At 43.4% G+C, this 22,842-nt stretch overlaps 1 protein-coding gene across 1 annotated transcript in view; it reads left to right on the forward strand.

Moving 5' to 3' along the window:
• The first annotated feature begins 9,001 nt into the window (after window positions 1–9,001).
• Window positions 9,002–22,842, forward strand: part of apol1 (apolipoprotein L, 1) — a 31,815-nt gene continuing 17,974 nt past the window's right edge. Inside the window, exons 1-2 of the mRNA XM_029705427.1 lie at window positions 9,002–9,027; window positions 9,475–9,535. Coding sequence (XP_029561287.1) covers window positions 9,017–9,027; window positions 9,475–9,535 — 72 coding nt within the window. The 5' untranslated portion in view covers window positions 9,002–9,016. The remainder of the gene's footprint in view (window positions 9,028–9,474; window positions 9,536–22,842) is intronic.

A 22,842-nucleotide genomic window follows, 5' to 3' on the forward strand; every position in this document is an offset into this window, starting at 1 on the left:
AGTTTCTTCTTCGGTATCATGGCGTTTTCACATTTTGTTTGTGCATGCCGCCACCTACTGTGCGGAAGTGTGTGGTCGATCACGTTGCATTTTGTGAACACATAAAAAGGGTGAAAAAGAAAAAATTGCACCACAAACTAACCCTACACCTATATACCACTATTTCATTAAAATAAAAATCCCCACCCTATTCCACTACTTTGACCCTAACTGATCCTACACCAGGCCAATGGCATGAGAGGACGGCACTCTAGTTCAACACACCTTGCAACTCTTCTGCCGTAAAACCTTGTGCACCCAAGTACATCTCTGCCGCTGCCACCACAACGTCTATTTTCTGTGATTAACGTTCCATTTCTGCGGTACAGTTGATAACCATGGCAATGAATGCTAAGAAGCTAACCTTACTGAAGCACACATTCAATCACTTTGTATTGGCTTAGGCCTACTACTCACCCTTGACCCATCATCCTCTACTCTCTTCAGTGCCTCAGCATACGACACCTTCTGTTCTACTCTGACCCTGGCAACCTAAACCTGTCTCTCTCGCACTGGGCACTTCTGATCCCCAGCAACATGGTCACCTCCACAATTGACCGTTTTTTCCACCGATACTACAAAATCAAATCAAATTTATTTATATAGCCCTTCTTACATCAGCTGACATATCAAAGTGCTGTACAGAAACCCAGCCTAAAACCCCAAACAGCAAGCAATGCAGGTGTAGAAGCACGGTGGCTAGGAAAAACTCCCTAGAAAGGCCAAAACCTAGGAAGAAACCTAGAGAGGAACCAGGCTATGAGGGGTGGCCAGTCCTCTTCTGGCTGTGCCAGGTGGAGATTATAACAGAACATGGCCAAGATGTTCAAATGTTCATAAATGACCAGCATGGTCAAATAATAGTAATCACAGTGAACAGGTCAGGGTTCCATAGCCGCATGCAGAACAGTTCAAACTGGAGCAGCAGCACGGCCAGGTGGACTGGGGACAACAAGGAGTCATCATGCCAGGTAGTCCTGAGGCATGGTCCTAGGGCTCAGGTCCTCCGAGAGAGAGAAAGAAAGAAAGAGAGAATTAGAGAGAGCATACTTAAATTCACACAGGACATCGGATAAGACAGGAGAAATACTCCAGATATAACAGGCTGACCCTAGCCCCCCGACACATAAACTACTGCAGCATAAATACTGGAGGCTGAGACAGGAGGGGTCAGGAGACACTGTGGCCCCATCCGATGATACCCCCGGACAGGGCCAAACAGGCAGGATATAACCCCACCCACTTTGCCAAAGCACAGCCCCCACATTACTAGAGGGATATCTTCAACCAACATCAACCACCAACTTACAATCCTGAGACAAGGCCGAGTATAGCCCACAAAGATCTCCGCCACGGCACAACCCAAGGGGGGGCGCCAACCCAGACAGGAAGACCCCGTCAGTGACTCAACCCACTCAAGTGACGCACCCCTCCTAGGGGCGACATGGAAGAGCACCAATAAGCCAGTGACTCAGCCCCTGTAATAGGGTTAGAGGCAGAGAATCCCAGTGGAGAGGGGAACCGGCCAGGCAGAGACAGCAAGGGCGGTTGGTTGCTCCAGTGCCTTTCCGTTCACCTTTACACTCCTGGGCCAGACTACACTCAATCATAGGACCTACTGAAGAGATGAGTCTTCAATAAAGACTTAAAGGTTGAGACCGAGTCTGTGTCTCTCACATGGGTAGGCAGACCATTCCATAAAAAATTGAGCTCTATAGGAGAAAGCCCTGCCTCCAGCTGTTGGCTTAGAAATTCTAGGGACAATTAGGAGGCCTGCGTCTTGTGACCGTAGCGTACGTGTAGGTATGTACAGCAGGACCAAATCAGAAAGATAGGTAAGAGCAAGCCCATGTAATGCTTTGTAGGTTAGCAGTAAAACCTTGAAATCGGCCCTTGCCTTAACAGGAAGCCAGTGTAGGGAGGCTAGCACTGGAGTAATATGATCATTTTTTGGGGTTCTAGTCAGGATTCTAGCAGCCATATTTTGCACTAACTGAAGTTTATTTAGTGGTTTATCCTGGTAGCCGGAAAGTAGAGCATTGCAGTTGTCCAACCTAGAAGTAACAGAAGCATGGATTCATTTTCTGCATCATTTTTGGACAGAAAATCTCTGATTTTTGCCATCCACTTCCTTATGTCTGAAACACAGGCTTCCAGCGAGGGCAATTTTGGGGCTTCACCATGTTTCATTGAAATGTACAGCTGTGTGTCATCCGCATAGCAGTGAAAGTTAACATTATGTTTTCGAATGACATCCCCATGAGGTAAAATATATAGTGAAAACAATAGTGGTCCTAAAATGGATCCTTGAGGAACACTGTTGATTTGTCAGAGGACAAACTATTCACAGAGACAAACTGATAACTTTCCGACAGATAAGATCTAAACCAGGCCAGAACTTGTCCGTGTAGACCAATTTGGGTTTCCAATCTCTCCAAAAGAATGTGGTGATCGATGGTCTCAAAAGCAGCACTAAGGTCTAGGAGCACGAGGACAGATGCAGAGCCTGGGTCTGATGCCATTAAAAGGTAATTTACCACCTTCACAAGTGCAGTCTCAGTGCTATGATGGGGTCTAAAACCAGACTGAAGCATTTCATATACATTATTTGTCTTCAGGGAGGCAGTGAGTTGCTGCGCAACAGCTTTTTCCAAAAATGTTGAGAGGAATGGGAGATTCGATATAGGCCGATAGTTTTTTAAATATTTTCTGGGTCAAGGTTTGGCTTTTTCAAGAGAGGCTTTATTACTGCCACTTTTAGTGAGTTTGGTACACAACCGGCGGATAGAAAGCCGTTTATTATGTTCAACATAGGAGGGCCAAGCACAGGAAGCAGCTCTTTCAGTAGTTTAGTTGGAATAGGGTCCAGTATGCAGCTTGAAGGTTTAGAGGCCAAGATTATTTTCATCATTGTGTCAAGAGATATAGTACTAAAACACTTGAGTGTCTCCCTTGATCCTAGGTCCTGTTAGAGTTGTGCAGAGCTTTGGAGGAATACGCAGATTTAAAGAGGAGTCCGGAATTTGCTGTCTAATGATCATGATCTTTTCCTCAAAGAAGTTCATTAATTTATTTCTGCTAAAGTGAAAGCCATTTTCTCTTGGGGAATGCTGCTTTTTAGTTTGCTTTGCGACAGTATCAAAAAGACATTTCGGATTGTTCTTATTTTCCTCAATTAAGTTGGAAAAATAGGATGATCGAGCAGCAGTGAGGGTTCTTTGATACTGCATGGTACTGTCTTTCCAAGCCAGTCGGAAGACTTCCAGTTTGGTGTGGCGCCATTTCCGTTCCAATTTTCTGGAAGCTTGCTTCAGAGCTCGAGTATTTTCTGTATACCAGGGAGCTAGATTCTTATGACAAATGTTTTTAGTTTTTAGGGGTGCAACTGCATCTAGGGTATTGCGCAAGGTTAAATTGAGTTCCTTAGGTGGTTAACTGATTTTTGTCCTCTGACGTCCTTGGGTAGACAGAGGGAGTCTGGAAGGGCATCAAGGAATCTTTGGGTTGTCTGAGAATTTATAACACGACTTTTGATGCTCCTTGGTTGGGGTCTGAGCAGATTATTTGTTGCAATTGCAAACGTAATAAAATGGTGGTCTGATAGTCCAGGATTATGAGGAAAAACATTAACATCCACAACAGTTATTCCATTGGACAAAATTAGGTCCAGAGTATGACTGTGGCAGTGAGTAGGTCCGGAGATTGGACAAAACCCACTGAGTCGATGATGGCTCCGAAAGCCGTTTGGAGTGGGTCTGTGGACATTTCCATGTGAATATTAAAGTCCCCAAAAATGTGAATATTATCTGCTATGACTACAAGGTCCGATAGGAATTCAGGGAACTCCGTGAGGAACGCTGTATATGGCCCAGGAGGCCTGTAAACAGTAGCTATAAAAAGTGATTGAGTAGGCTGCATAGATTTCATGACTAGAAGCTCAAAAGATGAAAAGTTTTTATTTTTTTGTAAATTGAAATTTGTTATCGTAAATGTTAGCAACACCTCCGCCTTTGCAGGATGCGCGTGGGATATGGTCACTAGTGTAACCAGGAGGTGGGGCCTCATTTCACACAATAAATTCATCAGGCTTAAGCCATGTTTCAGTCAGGCCAATCACATCAAGATTATGATCAGTGATTAGTTCATTGACTATAACTGCCTTTGAAGTGAGGGATCTAACATTAAGTAGCCCTATTTTGAGATGTGAGGTATCACGATCTCGTTCAATAATGGCAGGAATGGAGGAGGTCTGTATTCTAGTAAGATTGCTAAGACGAACACCGCCATGTTTAGTTTTGCCCAACCTAGGTCGAGGCACAGACACGTTCTCAATGGGGATAGCTGAGCTGACTACACTGACTGTGCTAGTGGCAGACTCCACTAAGCTGTCAGGCTGGCTAACAGCCTGCTGCCTGGCCTGCACCCTATCTCATTGTGGAGCTAGGGGAGTTAGAGCCTTGTCTATGTTCGTAGATAAGATGAGAGCACCCCTCCAGCTAGGATGGAGTCCGTCACTCCTCAACAGGCCAGGCTTGGTCCTGTTTGTGGGTGAGTCCCAGAAAGAGGGCCAATTATCTACAAATTCTATCTTTTGAGAGGGGCAGAAAACAGTTTTCAACCAGCGATTGATTGAGTTATGAGACTCTGCTGTAGAGTTCATCACTCCCCCTAACTGGGAGGGGGCCAGAGACAATTACTCGATGCCAACATATCTTTCTAGCTGATTTACACGCTGAAGCTATGTTGCGCTTGGTGACCTCTGACTGTTTCATCCTAACATCGTTGGTGCCGACGTGGATAACAATATCTCTATACTTTCTACACTCGCCAGTTTTAGCTTTAGCCAGCACCATCTTCAGATTAGCCTTAACGTCGGTAGCCCTGCCCCCTGGTAAACAGTGTATGATCGCTGGATGATTCGTTTTAAGTCTAATACTGCGGGTAATGGAGTCGCCAATGACTAGGGTTTTAAATTTGTCAGAGCTAATGGTGGAAGGCTTCGGCGTCTCAGACCCCGTAACGGGAGGAGTAGAAACCAGAGAAGGCTCGGCCTCTGACTCCGACTCGCTGCTTAATGGGGAGAACCGGTTGAAAGTTTGTCGGCTGAATGAGCGACACCGGTTCAGCATTCCTACAGCATTTCCCTCCAGAAGCCATGAGAAAGTTGTCCGGCTGCGGGGACCGTGCGAGGGGATTTATACTACTATCTGTACTTACTGGTGGCACAGACGCTGTTTCATCCTTTTCTACACTGAAATTACCCTTGCCTAGCGATTGTGTCTGAAGCTGGGCTTGCAGAACAGCTATCCTCGCCGTAAGGCGATCGTTCTCCTGTATATTATTAGTTCAGCGACTGCAATTAGAAGGCATCATGTTAATGTTACTACTTAGCTTTGGCTGTTGGAGGTCCTGACGAACCATGTCCAGATAAAGCATCTGGAGTGAAAAAGTTGAATGAAAAAAAGATGAGTGAGGGAAAAACTAAAAATATAAACGGTAATTAAAAAGTAAAAAACGTAAAGTTGTCAGGTAGCAAAGTAAGGTTGGCAACAAAACGCACAGCAGCACATAAACAAGTCTGCAAGTTGTGACCGGAAATTTCACAAACCACTTGATGTCTCGGCTTGGTAACCTCTCACTGGCTCAGTGACGAAGAGATGGTAGGTTACAACACAGGGAGACTACACATTTGTCTTATGCACCCCTGCGCACTTCTCATATCTCGGAATCTCCCTCCTACACACTGTTGTAACATGGCCCTCAGCTTGGCATCTGAAACGCCTTAGTGGGTTCAGCACCAAAGCTCTCACTGGATAACTGACATATCCTAACAGGAATATATCAGGTAAAGACTCTGCTTCAAAACTCGAAAGGACAGTTTCACCACGCTCGCCACCGGGTCTAAGTCGCACCAAACGGCCAGTATCACATCAGAGACAGCAGAATATGGTTTGTACTTGGCGCCATTTTTCCATGTCTTAAACATGGCCTCTCCATGCTCCTAAACGTGCCACAGTCATCAAAACCTATAAATCTCTACTGGATAAAAATCTAAACACAACATGTAAAGTGTTGGTCCCATGTTTCATGATCTGAAATAAAAGATCCCAGAAATTTTCCAAATGCACAAAAAGCCTATTTCTCTTAAATGTTGTGCACACATTTGTTTACATCCCTGTTAGTGACATTTCGCCTTTACCAAGATAATCCATCCACCTGACAGGTGTGGCATATCAAGAAGCTAATTAAACAGCATGACCAACCACAGATCGTTTCTAACCACGCTAGCCCAGGAACTCCACATCTAGCTTCTTAATCTGTGGAATATTCTGAGACCAGCCACCTGGACAGCTGATGAAACGGTAGGTTTGCACAACCGAAGAATTTCTGCTCAAACTGTCAGAAACCGTCTCAGGGAAGCTCATCTGCGTACTCATAGACCTCACCAGGGTCTTGACCTGACTGCGGTTCGGCATCGTAACTGACTTCAGTGGGAAAATGCTCTCCTTCGATGGCCACTGGCATGCTAGAGATGTGTGCTCTTCATGGATGTTTCAACTGTACCGGGAAGATGACGTCATGTGGGCAAGTTTGCTGATGTTAACGTTGTGAACAGCGTGCCCCATGGTAGCGGTGGGGTTATGGTATGGGCAGGCATAAGTTATGGACAACGAACACAATTGCATTTTTTCCATGTCAATTGTAATGCACAGAGATACCGCGACGAGATCCTGAGGCCCATTGTCATGCCATTCATTACCCATCACCTCATGTTTCAACATGATAATGCACGGCCCCATGTCGCAAGGATCTGTACACAATTCCTGGAAGCTGAAAATTTCCCATTTCTTCCATGGCCTGCATACTCACCAGACATGTCACCCATTGAGCATGTTAGAGATGCTCTGGATCAATGTGTGCGACAGTGTGTTCCAGTTCCCGCCAATATCCAGAAACAGCCATTGAAGAGGAGTGGGACAACATTGCACAGGCCACAATCAACAGCCTGATCAACTCTATGCAAAGGAGATGTGTTGCACTGCATGAGTCAAATGTTGGTCACACCAGATACTGACTGGTTTTATGATCCATGCCCCTACCTTTTTTTTAAAGGTATCTGTGACCAACATATGCATATCTGTATTCCTAGTCATGTGAAATCCATAGATTAGTGCCTAATTTATTTATTTTAATTAGCTGATTTCCTTGTATGAACTGTAACTCAGTAAAATCTTTGAAATTGTTGCATGTTGCGTTTCTATTTTTGTTCAGTGTAATAACAACCTCTTCCTTTCCCTCCCATATTGCTGGCACTGAAAAAGAACGTGTTCCACTGTAGCATCCATCTCCTCCTGACATTGATCACACTTCCCAGTCGGATGTTTTTCTACCCATTTCAATGTACTGTTTAGCCTTGTGTGGACTTCAGTTTCAGTTTCATTTGTGCTTTTAGAATACACCATTAGAATACTTTCAAGCACATCCTTCCTTCTCCCCTACTGTCACGTCCTGACCAGTAATAGGGGTTATTTGTTATTGTAGTTTGGTCAGGACGTGGCAGAGGGTATTTGTTTTATGTGGTTCGGGGTGGTTGGTTGTTTAGAAGGGTGTTTGATTTATTATTTACGGGTTTTGGGTTATGTGCTATGTTTTTGTATTTCTATGTTCTTTCTAGTTTAGTATTTCTATGTTTAGGTATTGGGTGTTGGACTCTCAATTGGAGGCAAGTGTTTTCTAGTTGAGTTGAGAGTCCTATAATTAGGTATGTGTTTGTGTTTGGAGTTTGTGGGAGATTGTGTTAGGTATAGCCTTAATGCCTTACCGGCCTGTTATTTCGTCATTGTGTTTTGTGCACGTGTTTATTTTGGTTTCCCTTCTTTTCCTAAATAAAGAAGATGAGTGCACATGATCCCGCTGTGTTTTGGTCCGACAATGATTTTTCTTTATCGTCTGACGAAGAAGATTGTGACACCTACCTTTAATTATCACTGGTCTGATGACTGGACAGTAAATGTTATACTCTCTCCCCCTCTTTTACTCTTCATATCCCTCTCATCTCATGCCCCCCCCCCCTCTCTAAATCTGTCTCTCTAAATCTGTAATAAATTGACTAAGACTGACATCTATGTTTATTAACCAAGAGTAATATACTATTGACCATACAATTTATTTGGAAAGATGGACATCTCACCTGACCAGATTTTGAAGAAAGTCCCATAATCTCAATTGGTTGTCCTAATCTCTGGACAGTTATTAGAACCAGAACTGGATAGATTTGGTAGGAAACATACAGGGGTGGATTTAGTAATTTGGGGGTAAATTGCAATATACTGTTGAAGGGCCCCTACACCCCACGAAAGGGACATTTTCCCACAGACATAACCTGGTGATTGATATTTAATATGCCATTATTACAAATATTTATTTCATGTACATTTAGAAATTATAAAATGTATAAGCCATATAATGTTTAATTCTTTTTTAAACATTGAAACCCCTGAAACATAGCAAAGTCCGACCTTGGAAACATCGGCAGTTCTATCACATTCTTTTGTCATTTTCTTACATTTATTAGGAGAGTTGAGACTCAACTCTCTTATTGTAACCTATTATATGTTATAACTAGCACCCTCTATTGACAAGATTCAGAGATTATTTATCCAGGGTTGGATCTCAATTCTGCTTTCCTTTCCACTTCTGCTTTAATAATCTACACTGATTTGAAATAACAGTTGAAACCAAAATCCCAGTATCCACCATATTGCTGTTTCACCTTTCTTGTGTTTTCAGATCTGTGCAGATGAAGGGAAGGAGACAAGGAGATGAAGCCACTTTACTAAATTATTAAGATGCACCCGGTTTGTATAAACTATGCTTTGTACAAAATTATGTTCTGTACTGCACGAGGAAGTTCCTCGTCATTTTACTGCCACACATCTAGCATTTCCCAGCGTCTTTGCAGGAACTAGTAGTTTCTATGGGACCTAGGTGAGTAGGTTTTGTCTAGAAGGGATACAGCTTTTGTCTAAATTGTACTTTTCATTGCAGGGTTAGGAGAAATTACGCAGCAGGTTAGGATAATTAATGAAGCAGGTTAGAAGAATTATGTCAAGATTAGGAAAAGGGTTAGGTAAAATGCAAATAAAGAATTAACTTTTGGCGTCAAAAGCTGTATCCCATCTACACATGACCCGTTAAGAATTGAATTAAAGCGCATCCAAAGATTTTTATAACTAGCTCCTTGTTCTATCTATACAATTTTTATAACTAGCTCCTTGTTCTATCTGTAAGATTTTTATAACTAGCTCCTTGTTCTATCTGTGGCGCATTAAACAGTGCATCCACAACAAAGATCTACACACATGCAAGAGGCATATCTCATTCGGTACAAAACTTGTATTTAATATCTTTTTGACATTTCTCTGGTTTTTGTAGAACCACCTGCAACTGGACACAGACATTTTATAAGATACACTTTTTTCCCGAATCGAACGAAGTAAGTATTCCCAAGAGCAGGTAAGTTGAGCGTTAGTTGTTTAGCAACAAAACCGATGTGTGTGCAACTATGGGGTAAAACAGATGGGGTTAGCTTAGATTGTAGACAACATATCAACTATATTTAGTCTCCAAATGTCTATTGAAAACATAAATACATTTTCACAATGACCATTTGTTGTCTCTCAAATACATCATTACAGTTGTTGATTAGCTAGCTAGCGAATTTGATCCATATTAGTGTTGACATGAAATCAGTCAAAACATCTCAAAACAAGACATGGGGTGTAATCATTATGCCGATTCTGTTACCAAACGTTTTGCAAATCAAAACAGCTGCTCCAAACAGAAAAAAGCAAACAAGAGTTTCTTTGGACATATTCAGGTATGCAAGTCCCTCCCTTAACGTTTCGTTCAATTTGCTCTATTTGCTTCAGTTCAGTTTGCTCTATTTGCTTCAGTTCGGTTCTTAAACAGTAAACGGTTTCTGTAATGATAACATTTCTTCTTCTTCAAATCCCATTTTATTTGTCACATGCGCCGAAAGCAAGCCCTTAACCAACAATGCAGTTTTAAGAAAATACAGTTAAGAAAATATTTACTACATAAACTAAAGGAAAAAAAGGAACACAATAAAATAAAAATACACAGGGGGTACCGGTACGGAGTCAATGTACAGGTTAGGCGAGGTAATTTGTACATGTAAGTAGGGGTAAAGCGACTATGCATAGATATTTAACAGTGAGTAGCAGCAGTGTAAAAATAAAAGGGGGGATGTCAATGCAAATAGTCCGGGTGGCCATTTGATTAATTGTTCAGCAGTCTTATGGCTTGGGGGTAGAAGCTGTTAAGGAACCTTTTGGACCTAGACTTGGTGCTCCGGTACCGCTTGCCGTGCTGTAGCAGAGAAAACAGTCTATGACTTGGGTGACTGGAGTCTTTGACAATTGTTTGGGTCTTCCTCTGACACCGCCTAGTATATAGGTCCTGGATGGCAGGAAGCTTGGCCCCAGTGATGTACTGGGCCATACGCACTACCCGCCTTACGGTCGGATGCCGAGCAGTTGCCATACCAGGCGGTGATGCAACTGGCCAGGATGCTCTCGATGGTGCAGCTGTAGATCTTTTTGAGGATCTGGGGACACATACCAAATATTTTCAGTCTCCTGAAGGGGAAAAGGCGTTGTCATGCCCTCTTTACAACTTCTTTGGTGTGTTTGGACCATGATTGTTTGTTGGTGATGTGGACACCAAGGAACTTGAAACTCTCAACCCGATCCACTACAGCCCCATTGATGTGAATGGGGGCGTGTTCGGTCCTCCTTTTCCTGTAGTCCACGATCCTCTCCTTTGTCATGCTCACGTTGAGGGAGAGGTTGTTGTCTCTGACATTTGGCTGTTTCATCGTTGTCAGTGATCAGGCCTGCCACCGTTGTGTCGTCAGTAAACTTAATGATGGTGTTGGAGTTATGTTTGGCCACGCAGTTGTAGGTGAACAGGGAGTACAGAAGGGGACTAAGCACGCACCCCTGAGGGGCCACCATGTTAAGGATAAGCATGGCAGATGTGTTGTTGCCTACACTTATCACTTGGGGGCAGCCAGTCAGGAAGTCCAGGATCCAGTTGCAGAGGGAGGTGTTTAGTCCCAGGGTCCTTAGCTTAGTGATGAGCTTTTTGGGCACTATGGAGTTGAACGCTGAGCTGTAGTCAATTAACAGCATTCTCACATACTGTAGGTGTTCCTTTGGTGGGAAAGTGTGGAGTGCTTTTGAGATTGTGTCATCTTTGAATCTGTTGGGGCGGTATGTGAATTGGAGTGGGTCTAGGGTTTCCGGGTTGATAGTGTTGATGTGAGCCATGACCGGCCTTTCAAAGCACTTAATGGCTACAGATGTGAGTGCTACCGGGCGGTAGTCATTTAGGCAGGTTACCTTCACTTTCTTGGGCTATGGGACTATGGTGGTCTGCTTGGACTATGATCTGCTTGAAACATGTAGTTATTACAGACTCTGTCAGGGAGAGGTTGATGTCAGTGAATGCACTTGCCAGTTGGTCCGCGCATGCTCTGAGTACACGTCCTGGTTATCCGTTTGGCCCCGCGGCCTTGTGAATGTTGACCTGTTTAAAGGTCTTGCTCACATCGGCTACGGACAGCGTGATCACAATATAATAGCCATATCTAGGAAAACCAAAGTTCCAAAGGCTGGGCCTAATATAGTGTATAAGAGGTCATACAATACGTTTTGTAGTGTTTTATATGCTGATGATGTAAAGAATATTTGCTGGTCTGTGCTGTGTAATGAGGAGCAACCAGACGCTGCACTTGACACATTTATGAAATTGCTTATTCCAGTTACTAATAAGCACGCACCCATTAAGAAAATGACTGTAAAAACTGTTAAATCCCCTTGGATTGATGAGGAATTGAAAAACTGTGTGGTTGAGAGGATGAGGCAAAAGATATGGCAAAAAAGTCTGGCAGCCCAACTAACTGGCAAATTAAGAAATCATGTGACTAAGCTAAATAAAATAAACTATACTATGAAACAAAGATAAATGATATAAAGAATGATAGTAAAAAGCTTTAGAGCACCTTAAATGGCCTTTTGGGGAAAAAAGCCTACTCGGCTCCATAGTTCATTGAATCAGATGGCTCATTAACACAAAACCCACTGATCTTGCTAACTACTTTAATGACTTTTTCCTTGGCAAGATAAACAAACGGATGGATGTCATGCCAGCAACAAACGCTGACACTACACATCCAAGTATATCGGACCAAATTATGAAAGACAACAATGGTACTTTTGAATTTCGTAAAGTCAGTGTGGAAAAGGTGAAAAAAATATTGTTGTCTATCAACAATGACAAGCCACCTGGGTCTTACAATCTGGATGGAAAATGACTGAGGATAATAGCGGACGATATTCCCACATCTTTAATTTAAGCCTACTAGAGAGCGTGTGCCCTCAGGCCTAGAGGGAAGCTGAAGTTATTCCACTATCCAAGAATAGTAAAGCCCCCCTTACTGGCTCAAATAGCCGACCAATCAGCCTGTTACCAACCCTTGGTGAACTTCTGGAAAAAATGTGTGTTTGACCAGATACAATGCTATTTTACAGTAAACAAATTGACAACAGACTTTCAGCACGCATATAGGGAAGGACACTCAACAAACACGGCACGTACACAAATGACTGATTGTCTGAGAGAAATTGATGATAAAATGATTGTGGGGGTTAGGGTTAGACTTCAGTGCAGCTTTTGACATTATCGATCATAGTCTGCTGCAGCAAAAATTGATGTGTTATGGCTTTACACACCCTGCTATAATGTTGATAAAGAGTTACTTGTCGAACAGAACACAGTGTGTTCTTAACGGAATCCTCTCAAACATAATCCATGTAGAACCATGAATTCCCCAAGGTAGCCATTTAGGCCCATTGAAAAAAGCAATCTTTATTAACGACATGCCACAGGCTTCTCCTCCCAGAACTGGACTAAAGCATCCGCCAACTCCTGGACAGTCTGTGGTGCAACGTGGCGTTGGTGGATGGAGCGAGACATGATGTCCCAGATGTGCTCAATTGGATTCAGGTCTGGGGAACGGGCGGGCCAGTCCATAGCATCAATGCCTTCCTCTTGCAGGAACTGCTGACACACTCCAGCATTGTCTTGCATTAGGAGGAACCCAGGGCCAACCGCACCAGCATATGGTCTCACAAGGGGTCTGAGGATCTCGGTACCTAATGGCAGTCAGGCTACCTCTGGCGAGCACATGGAGGGCTGTGCGGCCCCCCAAAGAAATGCCACCCCACACCATGACTGACCCACCGCCAAACCGGTCATGCTGGAGGATGTTGCAGGCAGCAGAACGTTCTCCACGGCGTCTCCAGAATCTGTCACATGTGCTCAGTGTGAATCTGCTTTCATCTGTGAAGAGCACAGGGCGCCAGTGGCAAATTTGCCAATCTTGGTGTTCTCTGGCAAATGCCAAACGTCCTGCACGGTGTTGGGCTGTAAGCACAACCCCCACCTGTGGACGTCGGGCCCTCATACCACCCTCATGGAGTCTGTTTCTGACCGTTTGAGCAGACACATGCACATTTGTGGCCTGCTGGAGGTCATTTTGCTGGGCTCTGGCAGTGCTCCTCCTGCTCCTCCTTGCACAAAGGCGGAGGTAGCGGTCCTGCTGCTGGGTTGTTGCCCTCCTACGGCCTCCTCTACGTCTCCTGATGTACTGGCCTGTCTCCTGGTAGCGCCTCCATGCTCTGGACACTACGCTGACAGACACAGCAAACCTTCTTGCCACAGCTCGCATTGATTTACATTTGACATTTTAGTCATTTAGCAGACGCTCTTATCCAGAGCGACTTACAGTAGTGAATGCATACATTTCATACAATTTCATACATATCATACATTTTTTTCTGTGCTGGCCCCCCGTGGGAATCGAACCCACAACCCTGGTGTTGCAAACACCATGCTCTACCAACTGAGCTACAGGGAAGTGCCATCCTGGATGAGCTGCACTACCTGAGCCACTTGTGTGGGTTGTAGACTCCGTCTCATGCTACCACTAGAGTGAAAGCACCGCCAGCATTCAAAAGTGACCAAAACATCAGCCAGGAAACATAGGAACTGAGAAGTGGTCTGTGGTCACCACCTGCAGAACCACTCCTTTATTGGGGGTGTCTTGCTAATTGCCTATAATTTCCACCTGTTGTCTATTCCATTTGCACAACAGCATGTGACATTTATTGTCAATCAGTGTTGCTTCCTAAGTGGACAGTTTGATTTCACAGAAGTGTGATTGACTTGGAGTTACATTGTGTTGTTAAAGTGTTCCCTTTATTTTTTTGAGCAGAGTATTAGCACACAGCTCAGACACCCATGCATACCCCACAAGACATGCCATCAGAGATATGCACTATACACACACGCACACATGGATTTTGCGTTGTAGATATGTGATCGTGTAGAGTATGGGCCTGAACGCACACACATAGTGTATTGTGAATTCTGTAATTAATGTATTGTAATGTTTTTAAAATTGTATAACTGCCTTAATTTTGCCGGACCCCAGTAAGAGTAACTGCTGCCTTCTTAATATCGTCCGGATTAGTGTCCCGCTCCTTGAAAGCGGCAGCTCTAGCCTTTAGCTCGGTGCGGATGTTGCCTGTATCCATGGCTTCTGTTTGGGATATGTATGTACAGTCACTGTGGGGACGACGTCTTCGATGCACTTATTGATGATGCCAGTGACTGAGGTGGTATACTCCTTCCGGCGACGTTTTACAGTCCGGAACCTCCTGAGACGGCCCGCGGCCCGAAGCCTCCTGAGACGGCCCGCAGCCCGGAGCCTCCTGAGACGGCCCGCGGCCCGGAGCCTCCTGAGACGGCCCGCGGCCCGAAGCCTCCTGAGACGGCCCGCAGCCCGGAGCCTCCTGAGACGGCCCGCAGCCCGGAGCCTCCTGAGACGGCCCGTGGCCCGGAGCAGGATGAGAGGGTTCTTCGTCCTGCACCAGAGCCGCCTCCTATGCTGGCGGATCCACAGGAAGAGAGGATTCTTCGTCCTGCACCAGAACCGCCTCCGATGCGGGAGGATCCGCGGAATGAGAAGGTTCTTCGTCCTGCACCAGAACCGCCACCAACACTAGACACCCCCCAACCCTCCCTTTTGGTTTCAGGTTTTGCGTCCGGAGCCCGCACCTTTGGGGGGGGGGGGGGTACTGTCACGTCCTGACCATAGAGAGCTCTTATTTTCTATGGTAGAGTAGGTCAGGGTGGGACTGGGGGGGGGGGGGGGGGGGTTATCTAGTTTATTTAGTTCTGTTGTTTGGTTCTAGTTTCTGTTTTTCTATGTTGTTTTTTTTGGATGATCCCCAATTAGAGGCAGCTGGTCATCGTTGTCTCTAATTGGGGATCATATTTAAGTAGTTGTTTATCCCACCTTTGTTTGTGGGAGATTATTTTGAGTTAGTGCATGTTGCACATCTTTCGTCATGGTTTGTGTTTTTTTGTAGTTTATTGTTTGTTTTGCAAAGTTTCACATTTAAATAAAAGAATGTGGAACAATACCCACACTGCACTTTGGTCTCCTTCCTACGACAAACGTGACACAATAGACAAACACAATGTGCTTAAACTAATAACACACAAATTATAGTATTTTTCTTGTCTATATTGAATACAGAATTTAAACATTCACAGTGTAGGTTAGAACAAGTATGTGAACCCCTAGGCTAATGGCTTTTCCAAAAGCTAATTGGAGTCAGGAGTCAGCTAACCTGGAGTCCAATCAATGAGACGAGATTGGAGATGTTGGTTAGAGCTGCCCTGCCCTATTAAAAACACTCACAAAATGTATTTGAGTTTGCTTTTCACAAGAAGCATTGCCTGATGTGAACCATGCCTCAAACAAAAGAGATCTCAGAAGACCTAAGATTAAGAATTGTTGATTTGCATAAAGCTGTAAAGGATTACAAAAGTATCTCTAAAAGCCTTGATGTTTATCAGTCCACGGAAAGACAAATTGTCTATAAATGGATAAAGTTCAGCACTGTTGCTACTCTCCCTAGGAGTGGCTGTCACCAGGGAAGAAGCCACTGCTGTCCAAAAAAACATTGCTGCACGTCTGAAGTTCACAAAAGATCAATTGGATGTTCCACAGCGCTTCTGGCAAAAATATTCTATGGACAGATTACACTAAAGTTGAGTTGTTTGGAAGGAACACACAACACTATGTGTGGAGAAAAAAGGCACAGCACACCAACATTAAAACCTCATCCCAACTGTAAAGTATGGAGGAGGGAGCATCATGGTTTGGGGCTGCCTCAGGGCCTGGACAGCTTGCCATCATCAATGGAAAAATGAATTCCCAAGTTTATCAAGACATTTTGCAGGAGAATGTAGGACTATCTGTCCGCCAATTGAAGCTCAACAGAAGTTGGGTGATGCAACAGGACAACGACCCAAAACACAGGAGTAAATCAACAACAGAATGGCTACAACAGAATAAAATACACCTTCTGGAGTGGCCTAGTCAGAGTCTTGACCTCAACCCGATTTAAAATGATGTGGCATGACCCCGAGAGTGGTTCACACAAGACATCCTAAGAATAATATTGCTGAACTGAAACAGTTTTGTAAAGATGAATGGTCCAAATTTCCTCCTGACCGTTGTGCAGGTCTGATCCGCAACTACAGAAAACGTTTGGTTGAGTTTATTGCTGCCAAAGGAGGGTTAACTGTCAATCAGTTATTAAATCCAAGGGTTCACATACTTTTTCAACCTTACACTGTGAATGTTTACATGGTGTGTTCAATAAAGACATGAAAACATATAATTGTTTGTGTGTTATTAGTTTAACTGTGTTTGTCTATTGTTTTGACTTAGATGAAGATCAGATCAAATTTTATGACCAATTTATGCAGAAATCCAGGTAATTCCAAAGGGTTCGCATACTTCTATACTTGCCACTGTAGACATCCCCCCCACCCCTCGTCTTACTGGACGTAGCTGTTCTGTCCTGCTGATGCACGGAAAACCCAGCTAACTGTATATTATACGTGTCGTCGTTCAGCCACAACTCAGTGAAACATAAGATATTACAGTTTTTAATGTCCTGTTGGTAGGATGAGGGATGAGGTTTTAATGTTGGTGTGCTGTGCCTTTTTTCTCCAACCTCATCCCAACTGTACCATCCGTTCTATTGCCCAGCGTGCAATCACTGGAGAATAAACTGGATGAGCTCCGTTCGAGACTTTCCTACCAACAGGACATTAAAAACTGTAATATCTTGTGTTTCACTGAGTCGTGGTTGAACCACGAGACGGATAATATACAGTCAGCAGGACAGAACAGAACTGGAAGAAGATTTTTCCTTTAATGAGTCTGACGCAAAGTGTTGTTGAGAGGGTGAGGCAAAAGAATAAGAAAATACAGGGGACGCAGACCAGGGTGCCTTGTGAGAATTTTTTGCCGATTGGATAACACACAAGGCACCCTGATCTGCGTCCCCTGTATTTTCTTATTTTCTTCATGCGAATGACTGGGATTTGGGCCTTGTCTGGGAGCAACATTATCCTTTGCGTCAGACTCATTAAAGGAAAAATCTTCTTCCAGTTCGAGGTGAGCAATCGCTGTTCTGATATCCAGAACCTCTTTTCGGTCATAAGAGACGGTAGCATCAAAAATATGTACAAAATAAGCACAATTGGTTAGGAGCCCGTAAAACGGCAGCCATCCCCTCCGGCGCCATTAATCAACAGTGTTTGGTATGGTTGTCAAGAGGTCAAAGACCTTGAGGATTTAAAGACACTCATACTTCTCGTGCCATTCAACAATTAAAAAAGGGTTGCTACCTACATTTATGAGCACAAGGATCTCACTCTTGAGAAATATGCAGACCTTGAAGATGAGTTTGTGTTGACACATAAAACTAATAAGGATAATAAAAGGAAATAATGTGGATAAAGTGCTTCTGCAGTGAAGTCTTGGAGCCCCAAAAACTTATCGGCCGCAGATGTAATGATGTCCAGCTTCTTCGACTTCTTAGACACTTGTGCTGTACAATTAATCACTGTGGCTAATGAGTGTATCCAGATCACTCGATTGACTTTAAACACTAGCAACTGGTTGAAATGCATCCACTACCATATCTTCAACACCGTTGTCTCTTGCCCCTTCGACTCTCTTCACCGCCTCCACATAGATGTGCTGCACAGCCCTGATCCTTGACACCTTGACATCCTTCAGTCTAACAGGGCACTCAAGGAAGTCCTTCAGTCTAACAGGGCACTCAAGGAAGTCCGGGGTATGACCCCCACCACAGTTGCCACATTTTCCATTGACAGATTCTTCAGTAATATACTTCTCCCGTCTGCAAACGTTTGACACGTGACCATATCCTTTACAATTCCTACACTGTAATGGTTTGGACACAAATGCTCTCACCACATACCTCACCAATGCAAGCTTCACATATTCAGGTAGATTCTCCTCAAACAAAAATATCAATAGGTTTTTCTCCTTCCTTCCATTTACCATATGGGTCAGGCGACGTGCACTGACCACTACTGGGATTTTCTGACTAAGGTACTCGTCATCTACAATACCAGTCTTTATTTTTGCTATTTTCTACATTGTAGAATAATAGTGAAGATATCAAAACTATGAAATAACACATATAGAATCATGTAGTAACCAAAAAAGTGTTAAACAAATCAACATATATTTTATATTTGAGATTCTTCAAAGTAGCCACCGTTTGCCTTGATGACAGCTTTGCACGCTCTTGGCATTATCTCAACCAGTACCTCAATCATGAGGTAGTCACCTGGAATGCAATTCAATTAACAGGTGTGCCTTATTAAAAGTTAATTTGTGAAATTTCTTTCCTTCTTAACCTCTATGGGTTAAGAAGGAACCTTACTTCAATTTCTCAAACATATGACTATTTTACAGCATTTTAAAGACAAGACTCTCGTTAATCTAACCACACTGTCCGATTTCAAAAAGGCTTTACAACGAAAGCAAAACATTAGATTATGTCAGCAGAGTACCCAGCCAGAAATAATCAGACACCCATTTTTCAAGCTAGCATATAATGTCACAAAAGCCAAAACCACAGCTAAATGCAGCACTAACCTTTGATGATCTTCATCAGATGACACTCCTAGGACATTGTTATACAATACATGCTTGTTTTGTTCAATCAAGTTCATATTTATATCAAAAACCAGCTTTTTACATTAGCATGTGACTAGCATGTGACTAGCATTCCCACGGAACACTTCCGGTGAATTTACTAAATTACTCACGATAAACGTTCACAAAAAACATAACAATTATTTTAAGAATTATAGATACAGAACTCCTTTATGCAATCGCTATGTCCGATTTTAAAATAGCTTTTCGGTGAAAGCACATTTTGCAATATTCTGAGTAGATAGCCCGGCCATCACAGGCTAGCTATTTTGACACCCACCAAGTTTGGTACTCACCAAACTCAGATTTACTATAAGAAAAATTGGATTACCTTTGCTGTTCTTCGTCAGAATGCACTCCCAGGACTTCTACTTCAATAACAAATGTTGGTTTGGTTCCAAATAATCCATAGTTATATCCAAATAGCGGCGTTTTGTTTGTGCATTCAAGACACTATCCGAAGGGTAAAGAAGGGTGACGCGCCCGGAGCGTTTCGTGACAAAAAAATTCAAAATATTCCATTACCGTACTTCGAAGCATGTCAAACGCTGTTTAAAATCAATTTTTATGCGATTTTTCTCGTAAAAAAGTGATAATATTCCAACCGGGAAACCCTGTTTTCGTTCAAAGACTGAAAATGTAAACATGGTGGAGTCTCGTGCACGCACGCCCCAGTCTCATTGTTCTCAGATCGACCACTTACCAAATGCGCTACTGTTTTTCAGCCATGGCCTGCAAAGTCATCATTCAACGTTCTGGCGCCTTCTGAGAGCCTATGGGAGCATTAGAAAATGTCACGTTATGCCAGAGATCCCCTGTTTTGGATAGAGATGATCAAGAAGGCCAAGAAATAGTCAGAGAGGGCGCTTCCTGTTTGGAATCTTCTCAGGTTTTGGCCTGCCAAATGAGTTCTGTTATACTCACAGACACCATTCAAACAGTTTTAGAAACTTTAGGGTGTTTTCTATCCAAATCAATTATATGCATATTCTAGTTACTGGGCAGGAGTAGTAACCAGATTAAATCGGGTACGTTTTTTATCCGGCCGTGCAAATACTGCCCCCTATCCCCAACAGGTTAATGCGTTTGAGCCAATCAGTTGTGTTGTGACATGGTAGGGTTGGTATACAGAAGATAGCCCTATTTGGTAAAATACCAAGTCCATATTATGGCAAGAACAGCTCAAATAAGCAAAGAGAAACGACAGTTTAAGACATAAAAGTCAGTCAATACGGAAAATGTCTTCAAGTGCAGTCGCAAAAACCATCAAGCGTTATGATGAAACTGGCTCTCATGAGAACCGCCACAGGAAAGGAAGACCCAGAGTTACCTCTGCTGCAGGGGAAAGCTTCACAGAATTCAAGTAACAGACACATCTCAACATCAACTGTTCAGAGGAGACTGCATGAATCAGGCCATTGCTGCAAATAAACCACTACTAAAGGACACCAATAAGAAGAAGATACTTGCTTTGGCCAAGATACACGAGCAATGGACATTAGACCGGTGAAAATATGTTCTTTGGTCTGATGAGTCCAAATATGAGATTTTTGGTTCCAATCGCCGTGTCTTCGTGAGACGCAGAGTAGGTGAACGTATGATCTCTGCATGTGTAGTTCCCACTGTGAAGCATGGATGAGGAGGTGTGGTGGTGTGGGGGTGCTATTCTGGTGACACTGTCAGTGATTTATTTAGAATTCAAGGCACACTTAACCTGCATGGCTATCACAGCATTCTGCAGCGATACGCCATCCCATCTGGTTTGCTCTTAGTGGGCCTATCATTTGTTTTTCAATAGGACAATGACCCAACACATGTCCAGGCTTTGTAAGGGCTATTTGACCAAGAAAAGGAGTGATGGAGTGCTGCATCAGATGACCTGGCCTCAACAATCACCCGACCTCAACCCAATTGAGATGGTTCGGGGTTGAGTTGAACCGCAGAGTGAAGGAAAAGCAGCCAACAAATGCTCAGAATATGTGGGAACTAGTTAAAGACTGTTGGAAAAGCATTCCAGGTGAAGCTGGTTGAGAGAATGCCAAGAGTGTGCAAAGCAGTCGTCAAAGCAAAGTGTGGCTACTTTGAAGAATATAATATATATTTTGATTAGTTTAACACTTTTTTGGTTACTACATGATTCCATATGTGTTTTTTCCTAGTTTCACATTACTTCTGAGGTGGCAATTTTGACAGATCCAGTGCCCGGTTCTTCTGTTCTTCATCAACACAATTAACCAAAACAAGGCAGTTCTAGTCACCTTGATTGAATCCAACTTTCCCACTGCTTTCTTCACAGTCCTCGATATTACAAATGGATTTCCCAAATGAATCTCCTTGTCCCAAAAACGCAGTCCAATAAGAAATGCATTATTGCACCGGTCTTTGTCTTCTACAATTTTTGCTCGTTTTGTTCCATTCTTTGATTTCACTATTGTCCATTAATTGTCACACAATTCACTTGCCACAATTTCAGACTTGAGCACAGTTGCCATTTCCTCGTCCTCCTTCTGATAGTGATGACCCGGGTGGGAGGGCTTCTATCTGACCATGCTAGAATGGACCTGAATACATGCCTGGTATCAAGAACAAGATAAAACGAGCCACCTATGATTCCCCACATGGTAGCTTATTTTCATTGTTGCTAGACCGTTCAGAATCATAACAATGCAAGGCTTCTGGCCCCATCAATGCACGCACATAATTTTGGTGATGTTGTCAGCCAACCAGTCTCATAGACGTTTTGTATAAACTAACCTAATAACCACAGATGGAAAGAAGAATGAGCCAGATATTTCACCGGATGTATACATGTGAAGCATCTGGTTGGCGTTTCCTCTCACTACCAAATATGGTTATGAGAGGAAGCCCAGTGGCCGGCAGTGGGAGAAGATGGAGCGAGATGAACGTCTGCTCATTTTCTCATCGATTAAACATTTAATCTCCATACAGTTTTCTGTTTCCAAAACTAGAATATGTAACAGAATAGACTGCGTTTTGCAGACTTTACCCTTTGCCAAAGTTTCAAAACATTTTGTTTTTTAGAAGGAGCGCAAGGGCGAATTGATTATTGCACACGTGCACTTCAGAGTAGGCATTCCCTAATGGGAAAAAGGCGAATGAACACTAGAATGCGCCAATAGGATCTCACTAGCTCGTGCTTGGCTCTGCCCACTGATTCATTTGCTCCCATTGGAAACAACAGGCTGTGGTTTATCTTGGGTTAGTTATAAAACAAATACTTGTTATGAAGTTCAGTATTGGAAACGTGGTTGTGGGTACACAGACCTGGGAGCAACTGCGGCACCTTATGATGAGTTCAGATTTTTTGTGGCCCCCACCCCTGTCCTTTGCGGAGGCAACCAAAATAGTTTTGAAAGCAAATTACTGTGTTGAAGATATGGGCTGCAGTCCAAACTCAAAGTAGACAGCCCGACTCGGCCCTAAACCCTCAGCCCTTGAATGACGTTTTACATCGTCACATCCGAATATACCTTAAATGTCCCTTGCCCAAGCGAGGGAGAGTGATGATCGGAGAGGCAACGTCCTTGGTGAAAATCTTGAAATTGAGCATAAAAACAACCAACCTGAAGCTATGA

Source organism: Salmo trutta, chromosome 21 (assembly GCF_901001165.1).
Source record: "Salmo trutta chromosome 21, fSalTru1.1, whole genome shotgun sequence".
In the NCBI taxonomy this organism is placed as follows: domain Eukaryota; kingdom Metazoa; phylum Chordata; class Actinopteri; order Salmoniformes; family Salmonidae; genus Salmo; species Salmo trutta.